Below are 20,042 nucleotides of genomic sequence, written 5' to 3' on the forward strand. Positions count from 1 at the left end.
GAAACCTGGTAGTAGGTTAGGGTCACCCTAGAAGCGTTTCAGCACTGTACATGTTATGTTGCAAGGCCTGTTGCACTGTCACTCATCTTGGTCTGTTGGTCCCACCCCCATCTGCTAACCTCAAGAGCCTGGAGGCAAGTCTTCCTGAAGCTGCTGCAGGTGCTTCCAGTCAGCACACTCATGATGGAATTCACAGCCACAGAGAGGGAGACCTGCAGTCTCTGATGAGCCTGGAGCAAGGATGAAACCGTATTTATTAGTCATAAAGTGCTGGCTCTGAGAAAGCCGAAGATCAAATATTCTAGTCAAGGCAGAGCACTGACAGTTCCACCACCAATACTTAAAAAGGTGGTGAAAGGACTTTTACGACTCAAAACATTCTCTTCTTCCACAGAGATGGCAAAACAACATAGGCAGATTAAGAAAAGACAGTAAGACACTGGGTAAGACCTGGGGAATGTAGCTCAGTTGACAGCTTGCCTAGCATGCCTGAGGCCCTGGGCTCAATCCCAGCACAGAATAAAGCAGGTGTGGCAGCACACAACTGTAACCCCAGCACTCTGGGGTAGAGGCAGGAAGATCAGAAAGGAGGTCATTCATTTTCCACTAAGTCTGAAGCTAGCCTAGGCTGTATGAGTCCTTGTTTCCCAAACAAATAAGACAATAAAACAGAGACTTAGCACTGGAGAGATGGCGCAACAGTTATGAACATGAACTGCTCTTACAGAGGGTCAGTTCCCAGCACCTATGTCAGGCAGCTCACTGCCACCAAGTTCCTGTGACCTCTATGAGTACCGGCACACACAAGCAAATAATTACAAATAAACTTATTTTGTTTGTATGTTTTTGTGTATTGAGACAGGATCTCACTGTGTAGTCTAGGCTGCCTTTTACTTCAGAGATTCACTTGCCTCCACTCCTGAGGGCTGGCATTAAAGGTGTGTGTCATTACACCAGGCTTTGATTTATTTTTATGTATATGGGTGTTTTTACATGAATATTTGTGTACCACATGCATGCCAGCAGAGGCCAGAAGAGGGCATCATATCCCCTGGAACTGGAGTTGTAAGCTGCCATGTGGGTGCTGGGAATCAAACCAGGTCTTCTGGAAGAGCAGCCAGTGCTCTTGACTATTGAGCTATCTCTTTAGCTCTAAAAATAAGTTAAAAGACAGCTATTGAATTTTTTTTTTTGTTTAAAACTTGCTATTGTTTGAGTGTCTGGTATGTGTGGGTTTGCACGTGTCACAGTGACTGTGTGAGGACAACCTCATTGAGTTGGTTCTCTCACTCCACCTTTCTGTGGGTTCCTGAGATCAAATTTAGCTGGTCAGGCTTGTGCCACAAGTGCATTGCCCGATGAGTCATTTCACTGGTCCCCTATTTTGTGGCAGAGTCTCACACTATAACCTTGAATTTCCTGAAACTCATTCTGTAACTCAGGCTGACCTTGAGCTTTTAGTAATCCTGCTTCAACTTTCCAAGTGCTGTGACCATGCACAGAAACTATCAGATCCGGCTCAACCTAATATTACTTTTTTAAAGTTTTGCTCTTCAGTTGGCTGTTTTCTCTACAAGGGGTAGGGCATAGGAAATAGGATGATTTCAGTCTGGGTAGAAGCAAGTGTGACATAGAATAACTGGGAAAGTGAGGGAAGAAGGTAACGTTTACTGAAGCATCAGCTCCAGAGAACATGTGGGATCAAGATGCACAGTAAGGGAGAGATATGACCGGGTATGGTGGCACATGCCTTTAATCCCAGCACTTGGGAGGTAGAGGTTCTGAATGCAAGGCCAGCCTGGATTACAGAGGGAGTTCTAGGATAGCCAGGGCTGCTCAAAGAAACCCTATCTTGAAAAACAAAACAACAAAAAGGAAGCGGCATAGCCACCATGGTTTTTTTTGTTTTGTTTTGTTTTGGTTTGGTTTTGTGTGTGTGTGTGTGTGTGTGTGTGTGTGTGTGTGTGTGTGTTATTGCTGTTTCTATTCAAGCACAAACTGGCTGCTATGGCCTAAATGAAAGTTTAACTCCCTGACCAGATGCAGTGTTAGGATCTCACCACAGGTGGCAGAACAGGGAGATGCATCAAGGAAAGGAGGACCCAAGGCCCTAGCTATCCACTCCCAGATTGTCGATTTCTTATTACCTTGGCAGCCTGCTGATGTGGCTCCAAGACCTGGTCCACCACTGACTGCATGGAATCTTGCACTGTGCTGCGGCTCTCCGAGAGGATGGCGCTGAGATGAGCAGTGAGCAAAGTATGGAGTCCTAAGAGGACGAGAATGTTGGAGTCCACACACGAGGATGGCCACTGTTTGCATTCGGTGTCAGGACTGGGGCTGAGAAGAATGCCTCTTGGAAAAAGCTACTCTATCAGCTCTCCACAACTAACTAATTTTAGAGACAACCCCTTTCGTTCCCATTTGCAAACAAAAGCAAGCTTAGGAAAAGTAAAGTGAGTTACATTGCTTTTGAAGAAATACATGCTTGATTCATGCTTTGAACAGGACAGTGCTATCTCCTAGAGGAGAAGGAAGCCTCTTAGCAGGGACTAACCCTTTTCTATTCCTAGCTGCACACCACTGTTGGTGAGCCTGTTGTCAGCAGCCTGCCATTTCCTTCTCATGTGCTGTGGTAAAGAAAAGGCTAAAACTTACAAAAATGACTCTGGAATTGTTCATGCAAGACTGTCTAAAATGGGGTTGTTCACTTGGTACAGTGCTTGTCTAGCATGTAAGTAGGTCTGGGTTTGATCTCCAGCATTACATGAACTGGTCATATTGTACGCACCTGTAATCTAGCACTTGGGAGATTGAGGCAGGAGTATAAGGAGGTCAAGGGCACCCCCAGCTGTACAGTGCATTTGAGGCTATCTGGGGACATAGGAGATCCTGTCTCAAAATAAACTAAAAATAAGCAAACTCTGGGTGATCTCAGATGAAGTAACCATTGTCACTTCTGCTTAGCATTACTCAGCAACTGACATGTGGGGCTGGAGATGTGGCTCAATGGTAAAGAGCACTTCCTCTTGCAGAGGACCAGGTTCAATTCTCGACACCCACTTGGCAACTCACACTGTCTATAACTCCAGTTCCAGTGGATCTGACTCCCATTCTGGGCCTCTGGCCTGAGGATGCTAAGCACATACCTGATACATACATACGTATATGTGTGTATATACAGACAAAACATTCATTCATACATAGCACACACAGGCTCTTTTAAAAAGTGGAAGTATAAGGAACAGTTAGGCACATAAGGAACAGGGCACCACGAAGCTCCCCAGGGAGAGAAAGCTACATATGGACTTAAAAGGAATCTGGAACTAGAAGTTAGAGAACATAGATGAAAGGTCATTTTTATCACTAATCGATGTTGATGTGGTAACTACACTATTCTCACTTCAGTGCAGAAAATAGCTTTTCTTATCTGTTTTCTTAGATATGTTGTCTAGATAAACTGGGATCATGTAAAGTGAAGTATTTTGAAACACATGCAGTGTTCAAAGGGGAAATATTGCTGTTGCCATGGTGATGGAGCACGTAGATTCTATTTTATACACATTGGCCCCCATGTGTATAAGAAATGAGAAGTTTTTGAGAGCAGACATTTAATTAAAAAAAAAAAAGTTATTCCTAAAACTGCTCCTACCACCAGATGCTTTTGGTGCTGCAGCAAAATAAGGAGTTAATCATAGAAAGTTACCATGACAAGGTGGGCGGGAGGCCAGCAACTGATTTTTTTTTTTTTTTTGAGACACATGAACACAAACTAATTCTGTACAATCTGCTTCCTAAAGCAAGGAGCTCTGAAGAAGAAGGCGTTCGAGGAGGTGAGGAAGGATGGAGAAAGACAAGTCAGACTTGCCCTTGCTGACCCTTGCTATGAGTCCTTCAGGGGCTATCCTAATCCACAGAGGACTTTAGGACACCTGCTTTACATACTATGCAGCAGTGTGGTTGCTTTAAAATGTTTATTATCTTTTAAAGATTAAAAAACATTATTTGTGTTTATCTGTATGTATACATGCCTCCAGGTGCCCACAGAGGCCAGAAGATGGCGTTAGATTTCCCTCCCTGGAACTTGAGACATAAGTAGCTGTAAGCACTTTACATAGGTGCTGGGAACTGAACTCTGATCCTCTTGCTCTTAACCACAGAGCTATCTCTTCAGCCCTGGCAGTGATTTTTGTTTTGAGACAGGGTCTCACTCTGTAGCTCAGGATGGTCTCAAACTCAAAGTGATTTGCCTGCCTCTCTCTCCCAAATGTTAGGATTAAAAGAATGTGCTGGGCATGATGGTGCATGCCTTTAATTCCAGCACTCAGGAAGGCAAAGGCAGGCAGATCTCTGTGAGTCGAGGCCAGCCTGGTCTACAAAATCCAGTCCAGGACAGTAAAGGCTACACAGAGAAACCCTGTCTCAAAAAACCAACAAACCAAACAAACAAACAAACAAACGAACAAAGGCATATGCCATGTCGGGCAGTGGTGATGCACCTTTCCCAAGCACTTGGGAGGCAGAGGCAGGTGCATCTCTGAGTTCCAGGACAGCCAGGGCTACACAGAGAAACCCTGTTTCAAAACAACAAAAATAAAACAATCCCACCCCCCAAAGACAACCAATCAACCAACAACAAAAACTAGCACACGTGCCACCACACCTGGATTTTTATTTATTATTGTTTCTTAGCAGTGAATTTTTAAATCTAAAAAACAAACAAACAAACAAAAAACAAAGCTGCAGGCCTTCAGAGATGTAGTAAAGAGAAGTGTGTAAGTTATCTCGGTACAACAAAAATGATAGGTAACACTGTTTTCAAGTTATCTGAGTTCTTTGGTTATGTTCCATAGTACTCAGTGTCAAACTCAAATTATCCTAGGGTTAGCCTCTGGCAAGCATTTTAAAGACACTAGGAAATAACAGATCTTAAGTCTCAGGAGAGCATTTAGCCTCTGAAGGGCCTTTGATTTTACCTAGTTTAACAACTCATGTTAAAGATTGAAAGGGAGGCTCAGATGGTTTATGTGACTTGATTTTCAAACATCACTGAGGAAGCTGGAATCAGAGCTGAAAGGAAAGCCAGCTATTTTAATCCTACCCTCAAGTCCTCTCCACTGCCCTCCTCATCAGTCTATCTTTGTTAGTGCATGCCCTAGGATCCTCACCAAACTCTCCTCACTTGAACTTCATAACCCAAATCTCTTTTATTTCCTATTCTCTTGGCCTTAATGGACTAGGGCCATCAAAGAACACCAGCTTCTCAGAGTTGAAAGCCTGAGCCCAGGAAAGTAGTGTTTCTTTCCCAGGTTATGAATACTCTAGGAAAGGAGCAAGAGGCTTGGAAGGCAGGTGATAGGAAGGATCCATCTCATATTTGATTTCCACAAATAACAGGCACCAGTCACTGACAGAGATTCTGCTCTGGGATTATAAGTAGTCTTGTTTCACCCATGATGCAGTGGGAACCAACTCTACACTGTGAAGAGCACAACAATGGCAGAGGCCGCCATAGCTCGTGGAGAAAGAAACACCCAAAAGGAGGCTTACAGAGATTCTCTCAAGCATGCCTAGGCTCCATTTCTTGTAACCATCCTCAGTTTAGGAGTTTACTGATCAGCTCTTAAAATTCCCTTCCTAGGGCTCATTGGATTAAAGCATGTGATAGGATTAAAATTCACACTCAATGGCTTCCAAAGTTTACTACATGTGATCATTTGAGAATCTGGTGAAAAATGCATGTGTCAAGCATTCTAGAGTTTTACAATATAGCAAAATTAATGAATCTGGACCCAGGAAGCTGCATATCTTCATATGACACAGGTGACTCAGATATTTGTGCTCTGTGGCCCACAAACTGAAACCACCCATTATCTGTGAGAACCCTTCTGACAACAGGTTACTGTGTACCCAACAGATGCGCACCAAAGCACCCCTAACTGCACCAGCACAAAGATAGGATTCTTTCCTTGACTCCACCTAGAGAGGCAGTGATAAGTCCTTATACATTACACAAATACCCACTTTAGACAGATGTATACACCATTTATACAGCCCTTTCTTTATCCACTTAGTACTTGGCATACCCAACCTAGCTGCTGCATTTTTCTATACATACCCCAGATTTCCACTTGCTGTGCTGACAATCCACTGTGGAAATCCACAAATAGGAAAAGTAGCAGAGTTAGTCCCTGTGGGTCCATATCCTGAGACTGATTTCTCTCAGAGGACTCTGAGATAACTTGATAACTCACATCTGGAAGCACCAAATCTAAGAAGAGAGAGAGAGAGAAAAAAAAAAAGGCAAATTTGTAAGGTAAGCCCCCTACACAGGAAGTGACCCAAGAACCTATATACTGACCAAGAAGGAACTACAAGGTTTAAAATAAAACATTCAGTTCCACTCTTGAATTTGTTTTTCTATCCACACAATGGAAACAAATAACAATGAATTACATGAAGAATATCAAAATAGCCAGGCAAAGGAAAGAGCACTCTTGTGCATTTACTATGGAAGCATTACACAATAAATTCATTTATTTGTTGTGCAACTTTTTTGTTTCCTTGAGAAAGGGTCTCACTATGTAGCCCTCCCTGGCTGGCCTAAAACTTGATATGTAAACCAAGCTGGCTTTGAACTCACAGAATTCACCTACCTCTGCCTCCCAAGTACTGGCTCAAAGGCATTCGCCACCACACCTGGCCTCATATGCACCTGAGGCAGCTCTGGATAGTAAGAGGCAGAGGACAGATTCAAACTTGAGTAATGATACTCCAGGTAACTTGTGCTACGTGCCAGGTGCCATGTTAAATTCCTTGTATGTCCTATCTCAAGATTTAGACTTCATAACCCTCTTTAGTAAGATCTATTCTTACTTTTTACAAATAAGAAAAAAGGCAAGTCTGGTTGAATGCCTTGTCAGCATGAGCCTGTAAATGGTAGAACCGGGTGTAGACCTTGCCAGATCGATTTCAAATCTGTGCTCCTGAGCACTAGCCGCACCCTTTAAAGTTCTGTAAGGGTAGTCCCACACCCGCATGCAGAAGAGTATCTCCCTATGGGTCCTAGTTCTGTCCTTTAAGAAAAAGAAGAAGGAAGCGTGGTGTGGTAGCATGTTCCTATAATCCTTGTACTTGGGAAACCAAGTACTAGTACAAGGGGGATTACAGCAAGCTGAGGACAGCCTAGGCTACACATTTGACAGAGCGAGACCCTGTCTTAAAAAGCAAAATAATAGATGAATGAGAGAAATGAGGGTGTATTATTCATTTACAAAGTTAACTGAGAAAAAAATCAGACACAGTGAGCTGTAGAAACAATGGAAACCAAAAGAGTCTGAGAATAAAAGTGAAAGGGGTGCCTAGTGGTGTTGGCGATGGTGCCACAGGCCTTTAATCCCAGCAATCACTTTGGGAGGCAGAGGTAGGCTAATCTCTGAGTTTGAGGCCAACCTGGTATACAGAGTGAGTTCCAGAACAGCCAGGGTTACACAGAGAAACCCTGTCTCAAAACATGAAAATAAGGGAAAGAGAGAGAGAGAGAGAGAGAGAGAGAGAGAGAGAGAGGAAAAAGACAGTGAAAATGAATAATGAGGGTTGGGGAATGTAGCTCAGTAGTTCAGTTGATAAGGTGTTGATATGATAGCATACATGAAATTCTGGGTTCAGCCCTCAACACTGCAGAAATCAGGCATAGTGATGTATGCCTGTAACCCAGCACTTAAAAAACAGAAGCAGAAGGGTTAGAAATTCAAGGTCATTCTTGGCTTCATTTCAAGTTGGAGGCCAACCTAGGCTACAATGAGAGTCAATCTCAATTAAAAAAAAAAAATCCAGCATGGCACCCCTTTATTCATGACCCACGATATCTCGCAGTAATACTGAAAATAATTTAGTCTCAAAATTATTTCCAGAGACTGCCCAAGGCTGCTTCCTCTCATCCCATTTTCTGAAAAACTGTTCTTAAGAATAAAAACCTTCCCTAAGGGCTGATTTCTTAAATTTCTAGAAATGGTGCCTTATTGCAAGATGCAGCAATCTTTTCATACTAGTGAAAATCCTAGAACATTCCTTTCTCTACTGGCCATTTTCTATAGGGCTCCAAGAGTCAAGCTCAGAACTGTAAACCTCCAAGATCTTAGCCATGGTTGCAGTCCTGCTCCTCAGTCGTATTTATTGGTACAGTCATTAGCCACTCAATTTCTAATAAGTATGGTAATCAATTGCTGTGTATGTGCAGCCATGTGCCATGGTGCATGTGTAGAAGTCAGAGGACAGCTTGCAAGAGTGAGATCTCTCCTTAGATCTACAGTGTGGATCCTAGGGATAAAGCTCAAGTCATCCGGCTTGGTGGCAGCTGTGTTCACCCTCTGAGGCAGCTCGCCAGTCCCAACCTTTCAGCTTTTAGTACAGCTTACCCAAAAGTAACATGGTTAGACCCTATATGAGTACCACAACTGGCTTTCCAGGTTTACGTACTTAAGCTGCATTGTGTTGCCTGTAATTTCCTCTAAGTAGTTTTTTGCGTACTAACACTTATTTCAATAGGAATCATGTCCTTTCCATGGTACAGAAGAGCGGTTGCTCCCTCATCTACTGTTCTAAAGCTCCCATACTGACAAATGGAAGTGTGACAGAAACCTTCCAAGAAAGTCCCTATGAAAAGCTTGAGAAATAGAGGCAGCAGTGGAAGTGAGAGAGCAAGGTCAGGCTGAAATGGCAAAGCAGGCTCTGACTGAGCTTTGCTGCAGGACACACTGCTTGTTCTAAATGGCCTCTCAGATGTGGTCAGATCCCATCCTCTTGGCAGGCCAACATATTACTGGGGCTGTTTTTTTTTTTTTTTTTTTTACATACATCTGTTATTTCTACTAATTCTGTTATTTCTCTAATTCTTCAGATTTCTAAATTTTGGTTCAAAATATAGATACATACGTGTATCCAAACTGAGGTCCAAACTGGGCACCATAAACAAATTGTGTTTCTTCCAGTTGATGAAATAAGAGGTATCTCTGAAGACAGTGGTGCTTGGATGCTCCTGGTGTGAGGTTATTAGAGGCAGACCCAAAGGTCCATATAGAAATATGTATAGCTGCTAAAGAAAACTTAGAATTTTCTTATAGCTATATACTCACTTGTTTAAAACAAACTTACAACTGGTCTGGTTCACACTCCCAGGAATATACAAATGTTAGACAATTGCATATTTAGCTTTTTCCACACCAAAGACAGGTACGATGCGCCAGAGCTCTACCAGGATCCTCAGATTTCTGCAGGGGGTTAATGAATGTGGGCTACATGTAGAATACTGGGATGATTTATTGATTCCTTATTCATCTGATCATAGATTTGAGGAGAAACACAATGCTAGGTTCTGGAGGTATGAAGATAAGTACCCAGATTCAGCATCTATTTCAAGTTTTACCATATTAAATATGGGAAGCTATTAAAACCTGGCGGTTTTCAATACAAGGTGTTGCATGCTTGAATGTAACTACAAAGGACTATTTTCTAGAAAGTAATTGAGAAATTTCCTCTCACTTTATCCAGTCCTTTTCTTCAACCAAGACAAAGGCCCTAGAAAGAAACACTCCCCTCTGGACTTTTGCTTTCTTATACTTATGCCTCAAATAGGGCTTCTTAATATATGTCAGTACTTGACACTTGGAGGCAGGTGTTCCTTGTTGGGCAAGGGGCTGTCTGTATACTACAGACTGGAATGTTTTGGAAAGTCACAGAACAAGGGAGGCTGAACTCTTGATGTCTCCCTCACAATCTCAGCAGGCCACCACACTCACTGTTCAGGATCAGAGAATCTTTGAGCTGCTTCATATACAATGTGAAGAACAGAGTGTCAAGAGAGAGCCCTGGCTGTTGTGGAACTTGCTCTGTAGACCAGGCTGGCCTTGAATTCTGAGAATTGCCTGCTTCTGCGTCCTGAGAGCTGGGATTAAAGGTATGCACCACTCCCTCCCATTATTTTTATTTTATTTGTTTGGGAGTTTTGTCTGCATGCACACCTGTGTAGCACATGAACGCAGTGCTTACAAAGGCCAGAAGAGCATGTCAAATCCCATGGAACTGGAGTTACAGTTGTGAACTGCCATGTGGGTGCTGGGAATCAAACCCAGGCCCTGGGAGAGCTGCCAGTGTTCCTCACTGCGGAGCCATCCCTCCAGATCAGACCTCTTTGAGGGAAGATTTCATGTAGCCTAGACGAGCCTCAAACTATACAGGCAAGGATGACCTTGGCTTTTTGATACTGTATTCACCTCCTGTGTGCTGAGGTTACAGGCATACGCCTCTACCCAGTTTATGTGGTGCTGAAGTCCAAAAGCAGGGCTTTGTGCACACTAGGCAAGCACTCTACCAACTGAGTTATATTACCAGCCCTTAATTGGAGGCTTTAAACCTTACATTTAATATAAACACAACCATAGTTGGACTTAAATCTACCCCCTTGTTATCTGTTTTCCATTTGCTCTCTTTACTATTTTTGGATTCTATTTTGGATTGAGTATTTTATCTCCCTTTTGACATATGAGTCATAATTCATTGCTTTAGACTTTAAAATATTATCAGGCTCCAACTTCAAGTGCTATCCTAACAGTACACACACACACACACACACACACACACACACACACACATATGAATCCAGCAATATACTTCCATTTCTTCCTGACCAGCTTCGTGTTATTTTTATCAAGTAAGAGATGTGGGAGGGGCTGAGGGAGGAGGCTACAGCTGGGACACAAAGTGAATAAATTGCAATAAATAAAATTTTTTTAAATGTTAAAAAAATAATTTTATAAATCATTGTTTCAAGTGTCAGCTGGACTACTACCTTCAATCTGAACTCCAGTGAGGTTATTTGGAACCATTTTCCCAATTAAAAAAAAAAGGCATCAGGGTCAAGCAATTCTTGAAACTTAGAGTTTTCTTATGAGATACAAACTGAATATCTCATCATGGGAGATAGTTATTCTTGAATGTCAGCAGAAGCAAGGTGGTTTTAACTGTGACATGAAAGCAAGCATGAACTGAGCAATAAAAACAAAAGGTAACCATTCCAATAGCCATAAAAAAAAATAGAGTTGGAGATGGATAGGATCAAGATATGGTATATACATGTATGAAATTGTCAAGAATGAAATTCTAAAGAATTTCCTTAAGTATTTAAAAAATAATACCACTTGTTAGTGAATTCTTGACTTTTTGAATCCCTGAAAAGCCTTAATCTTGTATTCACTGGTTTTTGTTTGGGGGTAGGGAGATCTGTGTAAGTTTTCACTCTATATCCTAAACTGGCCTCAAAATGCTGTCTAAACTTCTGGCCTCAGTCTCCCAAGTACTGTGATTATAAGAATGAACCATCAGGACCAGCTAGCTCTTGTTTTCATTTTGTGTGTTCATGTGTGCAGGTACACTTATGTTTGTGCAAGTGTAGTAAAAAAACAGTCATGGCTGTTATTCCTCAGATACCGGCTGTTTTGAGAACTGACTAGTCTGGCCAGCCCGTGGGCCTCAAGGACCCACCTGGCTCTTGTCTTCTTAGTACTTGAACCCTGTGTGTGTGGGGGGGGGGGGGCTGGAAATCAGGTCATCAGAAAAGCAATTTATTGATAATCACATCCCCAGCCTCTTGCCTTTATTCTGAAAACTATTTCCCTGGGTACAGAATCATGGGTGGATTGCTTTTTTTTTCTCTTTCCTTTCAGTAACTGAAAAAACAAATAAACAAACAACAACAAGCCCCCCCCCAACCCACCCACTTTCTTCTAGATGTTTCCAAGGAGAAGTTGCTGCCACATTTACCTTCTCTGTTCCCTGTTCTGTGTCTTGTTGTTTTCAGTAATTTGATTATAATGTGTTTTGAGACAATCCTCTTTATTTCTTACTCTTAAGGGTTCACAGACAATGGGGTCTGCAGACTTACAGTCCATCAATTTTGGAAATTTGGCAGCTAGTATTTCTTCAAACGTTTGATCATCTTGTCTTCCTTTCTGGACTCCAATTATGCATCACTAGATTAGGCACAGGAAGCCACCCCAGAGTTCACTGCTGCTTTGTGAAATTTAAAATCTTGTTTTATTTTAAGTAGTTTCTGTTGCTGTCTTCAAGTTCATGAAACTTTTCTTCTGCAATGTGTAAATCTGCCATTAATCTTTTTTTTTTGCCATTAATATTATACAGTGTATTTTCAACCTAAAATTAAGATCTTATTAAAATAGTTGTTCTTCCTTGTCTTTAATATGCTCAGTTGTTCCTCTACATATATATATATATATGTGTGTGTGTGTGTGTGTGTGTGTGTTCATGTATGTAAGTGTGTATATGTGTGGGTGCATGTTGGAGCCACAGGTCAATATTAGGTGTCTTTTTCAATCACTCCCAGTCTTTCTGTTTGAGAAGGTTTTCTTACAGAATGTGGACTCAGTGTTTGGCTGGCCAGCAAGCCCCAGGGATCTTCCTGTCTCAACATCCTCAGTGCTGATTACATACATGCACCACACACCCATGTGGACACAGGATGGAAATCAGATCCTCATGCTTGTACAGCAAGCACTTTTGCTGATAAAGACATTTCTTGTTTTGGTTTTGAAACATGGTCCCAATTTATGTAAATTCAGGATGGCCTTAAACTCATGGAAATCCTCCTGCTTCAAAAGTACTAAAAAGTACTAAGAGTACTAAAAGTAGCCATTACACCTGGCCAGTTGTACCTGTTTAATGTCTTTGTGTACTATCATCATTTGGTCCATTGATTAGTTTTCCTTATTTTGGGTCTTTTCTTCTTCCCAAGTGATTATTTATTAAGTACCGAATTATTAAGTTTATCTAGTTGAATACACAGTATTTTTGTGTCCTGTAAGTATTCCCACTTCTTTGGTTGTTGGGTTTTGAGACAGCTCTGGCTGTCCTAGAACTCCATCTGAGAGAATGAAGGTCGCATTCCTTAGTAAGGCGAGCACACTCAACTCCAACCATTTTCCCTGTTCCCATCTGTTTCACTCTCTGTTGTAGTTTTCAGTTCCTGGCAAATACTTCAAGCCTAGCATTCATAATGCAAATTATACAGGGTTCTAGATAAATAATGTATATATAAAGACATTCCTAAAATTAGAATTAAAAAAACATTATCTTCAAAGGCAAGAAGGCTAGAACCTGTCAAAAGGATATGGAGACTGAAGAAATCCTTTTCAGTTGGCTGGTAAAGACCTTGGGGTTGGGGCACAGAGCAGCAGCTGGGGTCAGAGTCAGTTCTCCCAACAAGCCCATGTCAGCCATATCGTCAGGGATGGACAGGGGTGCTGGATGTCCTAGCACAGGGTGGATTCTGCTGCAGTGTGATTCAGTTGAATTGAATTTTGGTATACTATTTAAAAAAAAAAACATACAAATTATACAGGAAGTGGTGGCGAACACCTTTAATTCCAGCACTGAGGGGGCAGAGGCAGGTGGATTTCTGTATATTCGAAGCCAGAATGGTCTAGAGAGGAGCTTCAGGACAGCCACAGCTATACAGAGAAACCCTGTCTTGAAAACCCCCAAACAACCAACCAACCAAACAAACAAAAAACATACAAATTTGACTTTTTCCTTCAAAAAAATTATTTGATGAGCATTTAAAATTCTTTAACTTCTCAGTATAAATAGCCCATTTTATCTGCATAAGGTTGGGGAAACGGGCATTCCAAAGATTCTATTTTGGCTTCTCCTTTTGTTGTCTCTCATGATAGTTTCTTATTCTCAAATTGTATTACAATTATACTCTATGGTTCCAGGCACGTGTTTCCAAAATCATTCCAAGACAGCACTATGTGTGACAACTGTGAGCAGATGGCCTATGAGTGTCCCTGACACTCGAGAATCTACGTGTACATTTGCCTAGCTCTGATGTTGCTGTTAGATAGGAGCAATGAGGAAAATTAGGTTCTCCTTCTCCCCAACAAAGAAGGCAGTAGATCTGTTTACCTCCCAACACTTCTGTACTCAACAAAAGAAATATAAGAAAAGAAGAGAGAAGAGGAAGGGAAGTGGAAGAGAGGAGAGGGAGGGAGGAAAAAGGAAAAGGTAAAGAGACCATTTCTATTTTCTACCAATATTCATACTCAAAACAGAGAAAAGTAGAAAGGGACAATGAAGTTTTGCTTTCACCTCACGTAATGCTGAAAGCCCACAGCAAGAGTGATTCCATTGGACAGTCTCAAAGTAGGTTCATTCTCTGCCCTGCAAAGCAAAACAAAATCTAAGTCATTTCTCAAATCAATCTCTATTTGACTCATGACTACTCCCACCCAGAGATAACTGGAATTCAGCAACCAGAACCAAAAGGAAAAACACAACCTTTGAGCTCATTCCCCTCAATGAAGGGAAGAAACATGTAATATTTAGAAGAACATATTTATTTGTTAAAAGCTAATATAGAATAAGAAAATGCAAGGGTCTCAAGATTAGTTTCAAAGAGATTTTGGACTAAAAAAAATCAAATTATAAATCTATTGGAAACACAGGGCAATAATGCTTAAAGATCATTCAGAGCCATAAAATCGCTTACAGACCCAAAGATCTCCGTAGAGAGGATCCCATTCACCGTTACACTGAAATTAAACTTGAGCTGCAAAACAAAGGGCGAGATTTCACACCAGTAAGGATGGAGATCAGAAATATCCACACTAGGAGCAGCAGAAACTGCAAGAGAAGTGCTGTTGCTCACACACCCAACTTGCAGGACCAAAGGAGGCCTCAGTGGAGTGTAGGGGTATGCTACCAGAAAAGGACTTAAAACATCCCCCTCCACAAGCCAGAACCCCACTAACACAGAAGCTGCAGAGACCAATACTCCCAAACGCCCAAAGCACCACAGGGAACTGCTAGAGTCACAGGGTATGAGAACTTCATTTTTAACTCAGCACAGTTTTACAAGGAATTCGCTCCATGAAACTAACTTTCTTTCTTTCTTTCTTCCTCCTTCTCTCTCTTTCTTTCTTTTTTTCTTTTCTCTCTCTCTTTCATTTTTTATTTTTATTTTTTCAAGACAGGGTTTCTCTGTGTGGTCTTGGCTGTCCTGGACTCGCTTTATAGACCAGGCTGACCTCAAACTCACAGTGACCCCTCTGCCTTTACCTCCCTGAGTGCTGAGATTACAGGCATGTCCCACTGCTTCCGGTGAGGACTCTTACTTTCTGTTATTTCTCACTCTTGCATGTATGTCTTGGGATGGTTTTGTTTTTGTGTGCATTGTTCAGTCAGGTTTTAGGACTGTTGTATATACTTCTTACTCAGTTTACTCCAAGGCACTTTACTATGTTCTTTACCTGTATCTCTTAAACTCCCCTCTTTTCTCTTTTTAAAAAAATTTTATTTTTTTACATTAATTAAATTTTATTCGCTTTGTATCCCAGCTGTAGCCCCTTCCTCATTCCCTCCCAATCCTACCCTCCCCCTCCCTCATCTTCTCCCATGTCCCTCTCGAAGTCCACTGATAGGGGAGGTCCACCTCCCCTTCCATCTGACCCTAGCCTATCAGGTTTCATCAGGACTGGCTGCAATATCCTCCTTACAAATGGTGCTGGTCCAAATGGATATCTACATGCAGAAAAATGAAAATAGATCCATATTTATCACCCTGCACAAAACTAAAGTCCAAGTGGATAAAAGGCCTCAACATGAAACCAGACACACTAAATTGGTTAGAAGACCAAGTGGGGAAGAGCCTAGAACTCATTGGCACAGGAGACAACTTCCTGAACAGAACACAAACAGCACAAGCTCTAAGATCAACAATCAATAAATGGGACCTCATGAAACTGAAAAGCTTCTGTAAAGCAGAAGACACTGTTGTCAGAACAAAATGACAGCCTACAGACTGGGAAAGGATCTTCACCAACCCCATATCTGACAGAGAGCTATATCCAGAATATATAAAGAACTAAAGAAGTTAAAAAACAACAAATCAAGCAATCCAATTAAAAAAATGGAGTATGGAGCTAAACAGAGAATCCTCTGCAGAGGAACATAGAATGGCAGAGAAATACTCAAAGAAATGCTCAACAATCGTCCTTAGCCATCAGGGAGATGAAAATCAAAACAATCCCGAGATTTTATCTAACACCCATCAAAATGGCTAAGATCAAAAACTCAAGTGACAATACATGCTGGAGAGGATGTGGAGAAAGGGAACCCTCCTCCATTGCTGGTGGGAATGTAAACTTGTACAACCACTTTGGAAATCAATCTGGCGCTTTCTCAGACAATTAGGAATAGTGCTTTCTTGAGATCCAGCTATATCACTCCTAGGTATATATCCAAAATATGCTGAAGTACACAACAAGGACATTTGTTCAACTATGTTTGTAGCAGCTTTATTCGTAATAGCCAGAACCTAGAAACAACCCAGATGTCCATCAATGGAGGAATGGACACAGAAATTGTGGTACATTTACACAATGGAATACTACTCAGAAATTAAAAACAAAGAAAATCATGAAAATTTCAGGCAAATGGTGGGATCTAGAAAAGATCATCCTGAGTGAGGTATCCCAGAAGCAGAAAGACACACAGAGTATATACTCACTTATAAGTGGATACTAGATCTGTAAGATAGGATAAACACACTAAAATCTGTACACCTAAAGAAGCTAAGCAAGAAGGAGGACCTGGGGCAAGAGGATCAATCCTCACTTAGGAAGACAAAGGGGATGGACATTGGAAGAAGGAGAAATCAAGAAACAGGACAGGATCCTACCATAGAGGGCCTCTGAAAGACTCTACCTAGCAGTGTATCAAAGCAGATGCTGAGACTCATAACCAAACTTTGGGCAGAGTGCAGGGAACCATAAGAAAGAAGAGGTAGTTGGTAAGACCTGCAGAGTACAGGAGCTCCACAAGGAGAACAACAGAACCAAAATATCTGGGCTCGGGCATTTTCTGAGACTGATACTGCAACCAAGGTACATTCATGGATATAACCTAGAACCCCTGCTCAGATGTAGCCCATGGCAGCTCAGTATCCAAGTGGGTTCCCTAGTAAGGGGAAGAGGGACTGGCTCTGACATGAACTCAGTGGCTAGCTCTTTGACACCCCCCGAGGGAGGGGCAGCCTTGCCAGGCCATAGAGGACATTAAACTCCCTTCTTAGTTCACTTCCTCTTCCTTTTATCTGTATCCTCTCATTGTACATCATAATTGTAGTCTTCCATAGATTTAACAATCCCAACTTCTCCCTCCCAGCTACTTTACTTACACCAATTATTTTCAAAGGCTTATCCTTACCTACTCTCTTCTCCTGCTTTTTAAAAGATTTTTTAAGTTTTTGTTTATTTATGCATAAGTGCTTCATCTGATGTACACACAGATGACAGAGGAGGAGGTCAGATCCCAGTATAGATGGTTATGAGCCACCATGTGGTTGCTGGGAATTGAACTCAGGTCCTCTGGAAGAGTAGACAGTACTCTTAACCACTGAGCCATCTCTCCAGCCCCATCCTCTCCTGCTTTTAATCTGTTGTAAATCAGCTTTAAAAAATTTAAATTATCTGTATATGTTCACATTGGTGTATTATCACCAGAGGCCAGAAGAGGCTGTCTGATTCCCTGAGGCTGGAGTTACAGGTGGTTATGAGCCACCTGATATGAGTCCTGGGAACTGAACTCAGGTTCTCTCGCAAAAGCACAAGATTAGAAGTGGAGGGAAGACAGGGTGTGCTTAACCATTGAGCAATCACTTTTTCTCAGAAAGATCCAAGGACCATTCATCATTCTGTAGTCATGTCTGTGTGTGTTCTAGAGTTTCCTTGATGTTGGTGTATAGTGTTAGTCTACTGTGATAAGACGAACACAAGGAATTATTTCAGTTTTCCTGTATTTTTGAAGACTTTCTTTGTGTACTAACCTGTGTTGTATTTTAGTGAAAGTTCCATAATCAACTCCTTATCTTATTGACTAAAATCTGAGTAGAATCCACACTACTCTTGGTTGTTCATCTCTAGCAATTATGAAATATGGTCTACTGATATTAACTGGCTGGACATTTGCAGAGCAATACAGAGCAGCTGAGCCGCAGTTGCTCTTCCAGTTAATATCCTAAGAATACAGAACTTATGCCAGGCACCCTGTGCTCCTAGATTGAAGAATTATCTCCCCCTCCCCCAGGCTGAGGACCAAACCCAGGGCCTTGTGCTTGCTAGGCAAGTACTCTAAAACTGAGCTAAATCCCAACCCCGAAGAAGAATTATTTTTTGAACTATACATTGAACTCTAAGTTCTACTTGAAAATTGTGAAACTTTAACTGAAGTAATATAACTGATTAAAGAAAATAAACTAAGTAATGAAATAACACGAGATAGTAAATCCCAGTGTAGCAACATAAGATACAGAAATGACTATGACAATATAACTCCTCTAAGATTACTAATCCTATAGAAATTCTATCTAAGGAGATTGAGGTAGATGAAAGCCCAGACAGAACTCAAAAGAATGATTATAAATGTTCAAAGACACAGATAGATGTATGAAATAAGGAAGGCCAGTGGATGATATAAAAGAGGAATTCCACAAACAGAAACACTGAAGCAGAAGAAGGAACCAAAACAAAACAAAACAACAGCAACAACAACAACAAAACAAGCTAAAGCACTGGAGAGGGAAAACATAGGAAGTCAAATAAAAGAACTCTGGAAAATCATGAAGAGAACAAAATATCTGCTTTTGAAGATAAACTGGAGAAACTGGAACAATTCAACAAGGGCAAAGATAAAATAAGAAGAAAGTATTATGAGGATGAACACACACACATAGTAATACACCACACACAAATTAAGTGTTAATTAAGAGAGGAATAGGAAAAGCAAATACCACAAAATTAACAAAATGGCAGGAATCAATACACCCCTTTCATTAATAATCCTGAATATTAATGGTCTCAGTTTCCCCACACAAGGCAAGGACTAGTAGATTGGGCCAAAAACTAGGAACCATTTATTTGTTGGCTCCAAAAACTTACTTCACCACAAAAGATGGATACTACACCCTTAAGTTGAAGGACAAAAAAAGGTATCCAGGTAAATGAACCTAGGAAACAAGCAGCTGTTGCTGTTCTAATATCTGACAAAACAGACTTCAAACAAAATCTAGTGGGAAAAGACACAGGAGGCACCGGTTAAGAAAACAATCTGTCAAGATAATATAACAATTCTAAACTTGTATGCTCCAAATACAGGTGCACACAATTTCATAAAACAAATATACCTAGATGTAAAGTCACAGATTGACTCCAGCACAATAGCTGTGGGTACCTTTAATACTTTCATCAATTTACAGGCAATCCCAACAAAAACAGATAATCTGAATGAAATGGCAACACAGATAAACGAATTTAACAGAACACTGCAGGATACAGAGCAGCCGATGGAACTTTCACTAAAATACAACATAGCTTAGGACACAAAGTCTTAACAAATGCAGAAAAACTGAAATCATTCCTTGTGTTCTATCTGATCACAATAGACTAACAGTATACACTAACATCAAGAAAAACTCTAGAACACACACAAAGAACATGACTACAACATACTACAGAATGATGGTTCTTGAAGAAATCAAGAAGGAAATAAAGGCATTCTTAGGGACAAATGAAAATGAACACAACACACTGAGAAGTGTTGGATACGATGCATGCAGTCCTAAGAGAGAAGTTTAAAGTTCCAAGTGCCTACATTAAGAAATAGAAGTGAGGTCAGGTGGTGGTGGCAGGAGGTAGAGACAGGTGGATCTCTGTGAATTTGAGGTCAGCTTGGTCTACAAAGAGGGTCCAGGACAGCCAAGGCTACACAGAGAAACAAACCCTGTCTCAAAAAACCAAGAAAAATAAAAAAGAAATTGGAGCGATGTCAAGTGACTTAACAACATGCCTTAGAGCTCCCTAGAAAGAACAAGCCCCAAGTCAACAGATGGAAAGAAGTTACTTACAACCAGGGTAGATATTAATTGCATGGAAACAATGTTTGTTTAGTTCTTAGAAAAGATAAACGAAATAGAT

General features: G+C 41.1%; 1 protein-coding gene across 1 annotated transcript in view; it reads right to left on the bottom strand.

Moving 5' to 3' along the window:
- Positions 1–20,042, bottom strand: part of Top6bl (TOP6B like initiator of meiotic double strand breaks) — a 74,464-nt gene that overhangs the window by 15,327 nt on the left and 39,095 nt on the right. Inside the window, 7 exon segments of the mRNA XM_021650294.2 lie at positions 120–230; positions 2,148–2,269; positions 6,119–6,271; positions 8,935–9,091; positions 13,189–13,378; positions 14,161–14,232; positions 14,565–14,620. Of these exon segments, the coding sequence (XP_021505969.2) occupies positions 120–230; positions 2,148–2,269; positions 6,119–6,271; positions 8,935–9,091; positions 13,189–13,378; positions 14,161–14,232; positions 14,565–14,620 (861 nt within the window).

The sequence above is a fragment of the Meriones unguiculatus genome, chromosome 1 (genome assembly GCF_030254825.1).
Source record: "Meriones unguiculatus strain TT.TT164.6M chromosome 1, Bangor_MerUng_6.1, whole genome shotgun sequence".
NCBI classification, from domain to species: domain Eukaryota; kingdom Metazoa; phylum Chordata; class Mammalia; order Rodentia; family Muridae; genus Meriones; species Meriones unguiculatus.